Genomic DNA, 11539 nt, shown 5'->3' with positions numbered 1-11539 from the left:
TCTCGGCGCTTCATCCTCCTAGGCTATTTTTGGCGTGTCGCATGTCCTCGATCCCAGAGAAATGAAAAATGTCGAGCGCCCAAACTTTTGTGATGACGTCGTGCCAAAGTAAATAAACTCGGGAGCACGCGACTGGTCAAATAGCCTAGGCAACAAACCTCTCATTAATATTCATTTTGAAGTCTTGCTGGTTACGTCATTCAGCTGGCTGCAGCTTTGTTTTGATTTCTACGATCGGACTACGATCGATAGCGACAAATAAACAGTGCCAAAAATGCTCCCATTTTGTAATAAATTGCACTATTTTGGCTAAGGGGGTTCGCTGGCAAAAGGGGGGTTCGCTGAAAAAGGGGGGTTCGCCCAAACCCCTAAAACCCCCCTGGCTACGGGCCTGCTCACACTGTTGCTAAGGTCCTTGGCCGACTCAGTCCCCTTGAGTGCGCAATACAACAGGGCTGTCTGCCGTCGAGAATCAGCAGACAGCGTCACATGATTAGGTGCTCACAGACTGAGGGTAGGTTCGTCGGTCACTGGGTGTACAACCACATTATGACACAGCAACCGACCTAGGACCAATAGCCGCACTACAATGGCCGAGACTTAAATTTTATGTTCAGAATAGAACTAAATGGTATTCATAAGTTATAGTTCATAGTTCCTTTTTATTTTGTTATTTCTAAAATTCAATGAAATGAAAGTTAGACTTGTTACAGTGGTATGAAATGTACTAGACACTATACCAAATTATTGTATTTCTGGAATAGAAAAGAAAAATCATTGTCCTAGATGTGAAACTACATAGAAAATTATGGTTCTAAAGTTAATAATTCTTTAAGGGGACCAGTTACAGGTGCATAAGTCTCCAGCTGTCTCTTATACACATCTAGATGTGTATAAGAGACAGTATATATACTGTATATAAATTAGTTGGATAGTAAAAACATCTGTGAATCACCAAAAACATTTATATGTAGTTTGACTGGAATTAGATGACAAGTTATTCATTGTTAAACATTACACAATAATAATAATAATGGAATATCTACATTTTTTAGGGTATTTCCATATTTTATGACATATGTTTCAGGCTTACCAATTAACATGTTGATCTTTGAATTCTTACAGCCAACCTTGAAGAGTTGAGGGAACAGGAGGAAGAAGGAAGAAGGAGTGTACAGAATCAGTTAGAAGATTTAAGAATTAGGAAAGACGAGAAATTGCACCTTGTAGACGGTGAGACACACGAATTTGCAGAGTTCAAGAAACAGACAGCACTCATTGCCATCAACAGCAGAACAGGGAAGCCAATATTACCCAAAGTAAGACTTTCTTTAATCAGTTCCACAGGGTGAAGGCACCAAGGGAGAGGAGGGAAACCCAGCTGACCAGTAGATCAGTATGACAGCATCCTGCTCCTCTACATAATGTTACAAAAGCTAGCCTGAAGCTTGACCATTCAGAAAATAGCTTCTTTCCAAGATTTGAATTTGGGTCTAATCGGTGGGTTAAAGGACAAAGTTTGTATGTATTTCAACTCTTTGCCTATCAGTTGGTGCTGCACTGCGGTTGCCGCAGGTTGCCAGTAATCCAGTCAAAATTTCATATTTCTATTTGAAAAAACAAAAATAAAATATTTATTTTATAATGATCCTTAGTGATCTAGTTTACTTCTAATAAAAATTAAATTAAATCAAAATAATAATGCATCAATTAAAACTTTGACCAAAGTTCTACTAATCTGTGAGGCCTAGTTGGTAACTGTTCATTCTTAATACTTTCTTGTCATGATACCTACTTTGCTGTGATTGGATAGTTTCCTCATTTAAATAAATGCATATTAATTAGGATTTCTAGTAATTTGTATTGTATATATTTTGTCTCTTTTTGTTATGTATTATTCCAAATGATGCTTAAATAAAAGCGAAACATAGAATAAAATGATCTTGTCAATTTTGGAGTGACATTCATACTGTTCCTAGTTGGTATAATCTGTATTTATTTTTAATTTTTACAATTTTAAAGGATGTTGAACAATATTTATTAAATGAAGTGAAGAAAGAAGATGAAGTTAAACAAGTACGACTTGAGAATATCAAGTTAAAGAATCGATTGAAGAAGAGGGAACAGCAACTCAAGGCCAAAGAAGAGCTTGCTGAAGGCCTGCATCTCATTGATTTTGAACAGCTTAAGATTGAAAATCAGACATACAATGAAAAGATCGAGGAGAGAAACGAGGTAAATATTAGAAACATGAGGGATCCCAAGTTTCTCGCAGGTCACAAGAGTCTTCCAGAAATAGGGATGACCTCCCGCACTCCTACAACCGGACCATTGCTTTTTATCTTAAAAAGGCACAAGGCTTTTTTAAGAATTCTGGCATTTGTAAAACTTTGTGTGTTGAATTGTAGAAAGGCTTGCTTCTAATGATATCAGATTTCAGTAGTTCAGTGGGATTCTTTCTCTTTAATTTGTCAGTGGTACATTTACATGTAGGTCTATTATGAATCAGTTGCTGCCACAGTTCATCACTTGTTCAGTATACCACCATGATAACTTTATGTAATCCCTCCCCCTTGTGGCTCGACTCAACCGACATCAACTGTGACCGTGAGCTCTCCTATCGCCAGTTGCTCATGTTCCATTTTGCTGTGATCCAAAGGAATTTATGAGTGATTGAATGGTCATGTAACAGCAAAGCAACTCTATACTTTTAACTGCACATGTGCTGTGCTCTCTAAATTGTATCAAATTATGGTAGCATTGTGAAAGATAAAGGTAGGAAAACAACCCATGACTAGTAGCGTCATTGTGCTGAATTACATATGTACGTGGTCCATGACTACCTAGCAGCCATAAAGAGGCACGTCTACATGTTCACATCATTCATTGATGTGATGGCATCATGACCATATTTACAAAGGGCTTAACAAAGTGATCCTAATTGACCATAAATTATGCTGCTGGATTGTGCACATTTGAGGTTACCACCAGTTTTACTACAATACATGTGCTATGCTTCTCTCTGTATAGGAACTGCTGAAGCTGAGGAAAAAGATCACAAGTACAGTGCAAGTTTTAACTCATGTTAAGGAAAAACTACAGTTTGTCCAAGCAGAAAACCAAGTGCAGAAAGCCAAGCTGAAAGATGTTGAAGAATTAGTTGCTAGGGTAAGTCAATGTACCATCAGTATATTGAAATGGTATAACCTATTAAATTTTGTCAAATGTTATAGTATTTTTGCTGCAGTAACTGGTTGTCCTTTCTAAAGTGAGATGAAATTGGCCTGGTGCTAAGGTAGCTGCTAGAGAGAATTGCACATTGTAATCACTAGATGTTGCCCTAACACCTCGGCTGCCTGTGAATGGAAAGTTGTCTGTGCAAACATGAGCCAGTAAACTGTGAACGATAATTCTTTACTGCTCATATACTTTATTTGTGTGGGAAATTTTAAACCTATATTGTGTGTGCCAATAAATCCATCATGAGGCAGGTGGTGATTGTGGCTGATGGAATCATCATCGCTAAGGAATATGGCAATATTAACCACACACGAGTTCGACAATGGGGAGAGGACAGTAAGCCAGTTTGTAGTTCAAGATGTACATGCCCATATTCTAGATCAATCGACATAAACCTATGTTGTGTGTATGTTGTTATGTTGATTGTCCTTCAACAGGCATGTGCAGTTAACACTACAAATTGGGTTAATTAATTTTGTGGTTTTAGAGTGCCATTTTATAAAATTTGCTCACCTCAGCCCCAACCATGATTGGACTGAGTACGATCACTTAATACCTAAGGTGTTAGCGTACTTGGGTCAAATTCAGTGAGGTTAAAAATAAGTGCTATCCTGCAATGTACAAATAACAATGACTAGACACTGGGATTTGACTCACCCTGGCAATGTTCTCAAAATACAGCATAATAACATCTTTGGAATTTCAAACAGATAGGATGTAGATTTATGGGTTACTCTTCACAATTGTTTATAAGTAATCTAGGGACTAATGGAAAAATCATTGTCCTAGATGTGAAACTACATAGAAAATTATGGTTCTAAAGTTAATAATTCTTTAAGGGGACCAGTTACAGGTGCATAAGTCTCCAGTGGTCTTATCTTCAATATGAAGACAAAACCTTTTGTAGTAGACTGTGAAGTCAATATGCTTTAAAATCCGCCTTCATGTATCATTTTTTCCATGAGATTTACGATGTTCATTCTCGAGGTGTGACATGTGCCTCATACATTTAAATATTTTTATTAAGATCAAATTTATAAAATGAACTTTTCAGAAAAGGGATATCTTATCCCGTACCAAGAAAGCAAGGGACTGTTTACGGATTGACAACCAACGTCAAATGCAGAAGTGTGGACTTCTCGGTAACAAGCCACTACTACTTGACTTTGAGGAGAGGAAGGATGAAGGGGATGATTTGAGGGCGCGCCTTGAGTATTTAAAACGGAGACATGCGGAGTTGACGTTGGACAGCAATGGCCTAAAAAAGAAAATTGAAGAAGCAAGATCTGTGAGGAATTAGTGTAACCGAAGCAATGTTTTAATGTTTGCCAGTGTTTGTCGTACAGTATAAATTAAAAAAATTTCCTGTAAATACATAGTGTATAGCTTTATTGTAGGCACATAATAAATTTGATATTTAACAAAGCGTAAATTGGGTTCCGAAATTCTTATTTGCTTTGTCTACCAATCCAAAAGTTATTAGCCTCCCCAAATAGGCTATTGTCTTTACCTGTGTTCTTATTCCAGTTGTTGGTAGTAAATTTTTTGTTACCTTGATAACTAATCGTAGACTTGCCACTGGGCGCTCTCTATGCTCCAATGAATTTCCGTAAATCAACCATCCATTATATAATTAACTTGTTCAACTCAAATGTAATTAATGATACAAAATTTCAAACTAAGTGAGGTTCCAACTTGATGTTGGGTTTTTACTGATCGTTTTAATTATTAATCTTTTTTGCATTCCTGTTTCCCTTTGTATTGTTTTAACCATGTAAATTTTGATGCAATTCAAAATCAAAATGTTTTAATAATAAACCAGAATAAATAATAAATAAATAAAAACTAAAGTTTGGCAAGTCGGATTAATTTCAAACTTGGCAGAATGCAAAATGGTAATAATATGCTAAATAATTTGCATAATTAATATTTCTGTTTCTACTGGTTTAATAGTTATGCTTGAATTCAAAATAACTACACAAGAGAAAATTATTTTTTTTTAATAAATTATTTATTATTTGAATTGACCACTAATTTATTTACACAAGAACTTTACTACAGTACTGTACTTGCAAGCATTTTATAGGATTGACAATAATCCACACTGCGATGTACACTACTTCCATTTGATGTTGAAAATGCATGCTAGGGATTATAGAGGCTAACTTCAGGGCTGGAAAAAGTGCCCAACCACACAACCCGCATTCGGAGGCATCACGAATGTCCTGGATGCATTTTTATGGGAAAAAATTAAAAGAAATAAACTGTAGTGTGCTGGAGGCATTTTATTGAGACAATTGTCATGGTTGGAGGCAAACATTTTTTTCCCAGGCCTGACTAGTGTCCTAGGCCATGTTATTCTCAACCGTCAGGAGTGGAGTTGAAAACACAGTGGTTAAGATTCTTGTTTTGAAACTGTAGGGTACTAGGTTCAATTCCTGTTGCAGTAATAAGAGTTTTAAATACCCTCTCCCCCCCCCCCTGTCACACCCCCCCCCCCCCCCCCCCCAAAAAAAAAAAAAAAAAAAAAAAAAAACTCCACACCCTAAGCCTCATAATTAGAGTTGGTTATGTAAAGCATCTTATTTGTACGTTTGTCTTGCGATGGGATACACCACTTACTGATTCAGTTTGGTATTTGCATATCTTTGGCGCTGGGCCTACAAAACAATACACTGCATTACATTATCAATTTAATATATTACAAATAAAAGAGTACAGTATACACAATTTACACTGAATAATGTAAGAAATTGATTTGACACCCAGGCTGGGGGTGTGAAAGATGAGAATGTGGAACAAAGTTTCAGAATACGGAACTAAATCCCTATTCTAATGAAAACTTAATGGTCATTTTTAGTATTTTAACCCACATAATGGAACTAATTTGCCGCAAACCCAATCGACGCCCATGAAATATTTTAAATCTCAGTAGACAGGAGCTTGTGATCATCATTTGTGGCAAAGACAAACGAAACCAGTCACTTGTCGCAGTGTCAGAATTTCTTTAATCTGTTTTATTGCACTAAACTAACCGTTATATAACTAACATCACGCTATGTTGCTATTTTGCCTATTGTCAATGTTAAAACAACAATGATTTGGTGATGGTTTCTGCCTGAGAAATTCCTAGAATCATAAACTCAAATTTCTCAAATATTGTTTGTTAAACAGTTGTATGTTTAAACACTTATAAGTAAAGGAAATGTTGGTTTAAATGACTCTTTTACCATTTTATAACTCTCATTTTACTGTTTAACCCTGTATTAATAACTAAAAATTGATTTTTGCAACTAGTGACTGGTTTGGCTTGTCTTTGCCACATTTCATGTTTTTTCAGATCTTGATTTTTCTTTTTTTCTATAAATTCTTTGCTAAAAGTTCCAGCTGTTCTCTGGTCTTTGCAGCTTGATGTTCAAATTCCTTCATAGCCGTCTCTGCAACTTTCATCTGAAAGAAAACATTTTTGTCACCAATTTGAATACAAATGTACAGTACAATCAATTTGAAAGTCATGCTATAAAATCATACTATGTATATAAGGCTTGCCCTCCCAGAACCAGCATCAATGACCAAAAAATGAAAATGACTTTTTAATATATTCATATTCTCCAAATTGTAAGCTTTAAAACTACAGTATAGGTCATTTACTGGAAACGAATAATTATTACCAAATTTATGACTAATAATAATAAATTAAGAACATATTTTGGGAGATTTATTTTAACACGTTCGCAAGTTCATGTCTGACAAAGTGACAGTGTTCACTCGGGGACGCCAATGACGTTTTTAACGTCTAAACACATGTAAATGCGCAAGCAGTGTTCGCCAGAATGAGTGAACTCTCGCCCAGGGAAGAACCTGGAAGTAATGATACAAGTATTTTATGTTTGTTCATGTTTCATTAAAGTTAATTGGGAATGATTTGCTGCCTTATGGTGGTGCAAAGGAAAATATCAAGTAAACTTTATACATTACCAACTTATTTTTCTGTCGTATACATTCCAACTTTAAAAATTCTTCCATGGTCTTATCCTCAATGTCCTTTTTCAAGTTGATAAGGGCACAGTTGGGTGAATGCCTCTTGTGTTCGGACCTGTATATTATTACAGACAATGTTTCAAAAATATTTTTCAAATGCCTGATAGCTGTTATAGTTTTAGAAGAATACCATATTCCAGACTAACAACCATGTAGCCAGAATTTTTTACGCAAAGTATGGACTCAAAATATGAAATGATTTTATCATTACAAACCCACAGCTCCTACATGTATATTCTCTCGCATTAAGACAAGGTTTAAAATAGCAAATTACAACCAAAAAACAGGGGGTTGTCTTATATACACAAAACATACAAATATTTAATTTTTAAATCATGTCATCTTGCGTGTGGATCGTCTGCAACACGCAAACTTGTAGATTATAGTCCTCAAGACTTCTTTGCGACAATATCATACTTGTGAGTGTGCAACCAAGAACCAAAATAGCCTTGGAGGCTAGAGTACAAAATGAACTTTGAAGGGTGCAATGCCATAGCCAGCTACTGGGACAGTCCCACACATTTTTCTATTGGGTCTACAAAGAATGGGTCCACATTTTAAAAAATGGGTCTAAATTATGCTGTTTTATGCAAAAAAATGAGTCCAAATTTCTCATACAGTATTTTGCATAAAAAGGGTCAACTGAAAAATTTTTCATATTTTTGCATAAAAAAGGTAAAATTTTAAGAAAATTGGTCCACATTATTTGAAAGTTTATGAGTAAAGACCTGTTTATATTTGCTACAGTAACGATAAAAAGCAATTGTTCATGAATGTAGAAAATAAAATAATAACCAAATATTTTGCCAAATCAAATCAAATGTCATAATCATAGAAAAACGATAAAATCACAGTAGCAGCAACGATTTTTCCATGATTTTATGATGTCATTTGAATAGATTTGTCAAAATATTTTATCGTATACAAGTTAAATCCTTATCGAATTGTCCTAGGGTAAAAAAACTTCTCGTACTTCTTTTATTTTCTATATGAACAATTGCTTTTTAGCTTATTTTTATTATTGTTATCGTTGGAAGTATAAGCAGGCCTTAAAGTGGGTCCACTCTGATATTGTCTTGCACGGTTTAAAAATTCTGGCCACGGCATTGTAAGTGTGTGCTTACATTGGGTCATCATTAGGCTCCCAGCCATCAAGTTCCTTTTGACACATAAAACATTTGACAGCATCTGGTTCTTGATCTGTTGGACAATGATAGAACCCTGCAGCAGCCATCTGCAACCAATGCACATAAAAACAATAGATATTAATAAAAGTAAACAAACATAAACAGAAAATTATTAATAAAAATAAATTTTATACAGTAAATCAATCAAAACTATTTTCTATTCTAGACTTGTGGATGTCTCAAACATGGTAAAGCGTGGTACATAATCGTCCTGAAAATGGGACTGATCAGATCGGATATCCGCTACTGTTAGTGTTGTTGGCGTTAACTTTAGGTGGGTTAATTAGACGGCTTAAAATTCCTGATTTTCTGGAACCGATCTGGTTCGCGGGTGAAATGGATGGCATTACTTACTAGGCCTACTCTAGGCAGGCTATAACTAGGCCCTAGCCTTATGCTGCGGCGGCCTAGAATTTTTAGGACTAGGCTAGGCCTGACTCTAGTACTAGCCTACCTAGCTAGGGTAAAGGCCTAGGCCCTAGCCTACAGCCAGAGGCTAGGCTAGCCTAGGCCTAGCCCTAGTCTCTAGGTAGAGCAGAACAAACCTTCGCTGGTGTGCAGGAACAATCCTCTGTAAATGGCCAATCAACAAATGATGCAAGTCGTATTGAATATGTATTCATCATGAACTCCTTATACTTTTGATCTTCTGATGTTTTTTCACCCATGTTTAAGGACATTTTTGAATTAATCTCTGAAAACTGTTTTTGAAATCGGCGCCACTTTCCTTCTCGAGAGCTGAGAGGAACGATCAATGAACTAGACTATTTTTTGTTTACGACGCATGCGTGTGATTGTCACAGCATACGTCATTTGTGTTGATGAAAAGTATAACACGCCAGAATGGACATAGATCAAAATATATCTTAAGGTATTAATACCACAATACATTAATTTTCAAACTCAATACCGTATAGGCAAGGCCTATTATCAAAACTCGGTATAAAACAAACATGTTTCGGCAAATTCTTCGTCATCTTCAGTGAAACGATTGCTAACATGCAATCTACTTTATAAAGGGAGTGAACAAACTACTGTGACGCATTGTATTTTAAATAAATGGGAATTGAGAATCTGTTTGAAACAGACATCATGACATTTTTTTTATTTTATTTATTATTTCATTTCATGATGACATTTTTATTTCATTTCATCATGACATTGCATTTTTAAGGAATCGATTTCACTGTAATTGTAAAGAAGAAAGAATGGCATGAATAATTAAAGATGATAACGTAGTGATGAACATCAGAATGACAAAGTTAAATTAACATGTAAAAGTTGCTTGTTGAGAGAGGGCGTGTACCATTTGATATGCAATGCCTACATTTTTGCACAACCATTCTCAATTTTCAACTATAGCACTGTATGTGGTTGCTTAAATTATCTAATATATCCATTGTTACATTACAATTGGCTATTAAAATCTATTATTTATTTTAATTTATTTATTGTTTAACCTGGGTTAACAAATCAGTTGAAAACCAACTGTTATCCTTATGTGCCCAGGATACGATACTCATGTACAAAACACATAATCCTAATCTATTTAGGCCGTATACTTTAATAATAATAATAATAAAAATAATAATAACAATATAATTCATAAAAACAACATTAATGGCAGTAATAATAATAAGAATAATAATAATAATAATTTAATAATAATAATAATAATAATAGTAACATTAATAGGATTAAATATGTCAACAATTAAGATGCTAAGTAAACTGTTTTATCTGTCATCTCATACTATAGGGTAATTCATAAGAACAACATTGATAATAATGATGATGATGATAATAATAACATTAATAAGATTAAATACGCCTACAATTAAGATATTAAAAAAATATATATATATATTAACACTCATCTAATTATTAACCACTTTTTATTTTATAAAATGTTTGTTTATTAGTCAAAAGGAACAAAAAATTTAATAAAATAACGGAAAAAGCAAGATTGATTTAGATTAATCTACTTCCTTGGGCAGAGTTCAACAATTCGGTTCCTGAATTTCAACATCCTTCTGCCTGACTGTTTTTTTTTTTTTTTTTTTTTTTTGTTCTGGATAGGAATCTTCAAATTACCTCTAGTACTTCCCCTAGTATTTTGAGAATGAACTCTGCCCAATGGAGTAAAGACTTTACTTCATTGGGCAGAAAAAGACGTCAGAAAGGAACAGTGGGGAATTCTGCCATCCAAAATTTCTTAACTAAGGTGAGAGTGAGAATATGTGTAGGCCTATTTATTACATATTAATTTGAATCAACATATTTATGCATATATGTAAAAGTTTACAAATTTGTCTACCCCTCCCCCTTAGCGTACTGTTTGTACACTTGTGGAAATGTTGATAATGTTGAACAACCCCTACAGTATGTAGAATGACGTACATATACAGTAATTGCTTTCCGGTATGTCCATTCTGGCGTGTCGTATGCAAGACCAAAATAAGATTTTGGCAATGACGTCATTACTTATCTCGAGTTAATGACGTATTTGTTCAGATCAGATCGTCGAAAAGCTGAGCAGTGTGAGGGTTCTGTGAGTTTGTTTTCTTTATCGTGTTGGTATGTATGTAAATTTATCATAAAAATCTTAATTCTAGAATTAGTAGGGTATATAAGCTTAACTGGTCCATGCCTTTGGCTAAACCTTTAGTTAGTTAGAGAGAGAGAGAGGTATATATACTATTATTATGGTTAGTTTTTAGAGTAAGATCTAGCTAGGCCTAGCCTACTTCTACTACTAGGCCTAGGCCCTGCCCTACTACTAGGGGTCTAGGTAGGCTAGGCTAGCTAGGGGTAGCCGATCATTTCGGTCGCGCTTATTTCGAACAAATATATGGAGCGCCAAAAATGTTGCGAAAACGCAAAATCTAATAATAAATATATATGCCTATATATATTTATTATTATATTTATATATAGGCCTATATTTATTATTAGATTTATATATATATATATATATGGGCCTATATAGGCCTATGTATATATATATATATATATATATATATATATATACATATATATATATTTATATAATATTCTGATATTTTTTTTTTT

The 11539-nt window shown here is 34.6% G+C and overlaps 3 protein-coding genes across 3 annotated transcripts in view; 2 read left to right on the top strand and 1 right to left on the bottom strand.

Annotated features, from left to right (window-relative positions):
* LOC117119667 (coiled-coil domain-containing protein 96-like) overlaps window positions 1-5722 on the top strand; it is a 10993-nt gene extending 5271 nt beyond the window's left edge. The window contains exons 7-10 of the mRNA XM_033264505.1: window positions 1126-1319; window positions 2023-2235; window positions 3031-3168; window positions 4295-5722. Coding sequence (XP_033120396.1) covers window positions 1126-1319; window positions 2023-2235; window positions 3031-3168; window positions 4295-4540 — 791 coding nt within the window. The 3' untranslated portion in view covers window positions 4541-5722. The remainder of the gene's footprint in view (window positions 1-1125; window positions 1320-2022; window positions 2236-3030; window positions 3169-4294) is intronic.
* A 91-nt stretch (window positions 5723-5813) lies between these two features.
* LOC117119669 (baculoviral IAP repeat-containing protein 5-like) lies at window positions 5814-9239 on the bottom strand. Its single transcript, XM_033264506.1, has 4 exons — window positions 9014-9239; window positions 8406-8515; window positions 7219-7336; window positions 5814-6690 (listed from the first exon to the last, which is right to left on the bottom strand). The coding sequence occupies exons 1-4, from the start codon at window positions 9146-9148 to the stop codon at window positions 6601-6603; spliced, it is 453 nt and encodes a 150-aa protein (XP_033120397.1). The 5' UTR covers window positions 9149-9239; the 3' UTR covers window positions 5814-6600.
* Window positions 9240-10999: 1760 nt separating this feature from the next.
* Window positions 11000-11539, top strand: part of LOC117119671 (cell death-inducing p53-target protein 1 homolog) — a 7238-nt gene continuing 6698 nt past the window's right edge. The window contains exon 1 of the mRNA XM_033264507.1: window positions 11000-11018. The gene's annotated coding sequence lies outside the window, so the exon portion shown is untranslated. The remainder of the gene's footprint in view (window positions 11019-11539) is intronic.

Source organism: Anneissia japonica, unplaced genomic scaffold (assembly GCF_011630105.1).
Source record: "Anneissia japonica isolate Jap-2015-1 unplaced genomic scaffold, ASM1163010v1 scaffold832_len162442_cov175, whole genome shotgun sequence".
Classification (NCBI taxonomy): domain Eukaryota; kingdom Metazoa; phylum Echinodermata; class Crinoidea; order Comatulida; family Comatulidae; genus Anneissia; species Anneissia japonica.
Note: the sequence above shows the minus strand (reverse complement) of the source record. Positions and strands in the feature narration are given on the sequence as shown.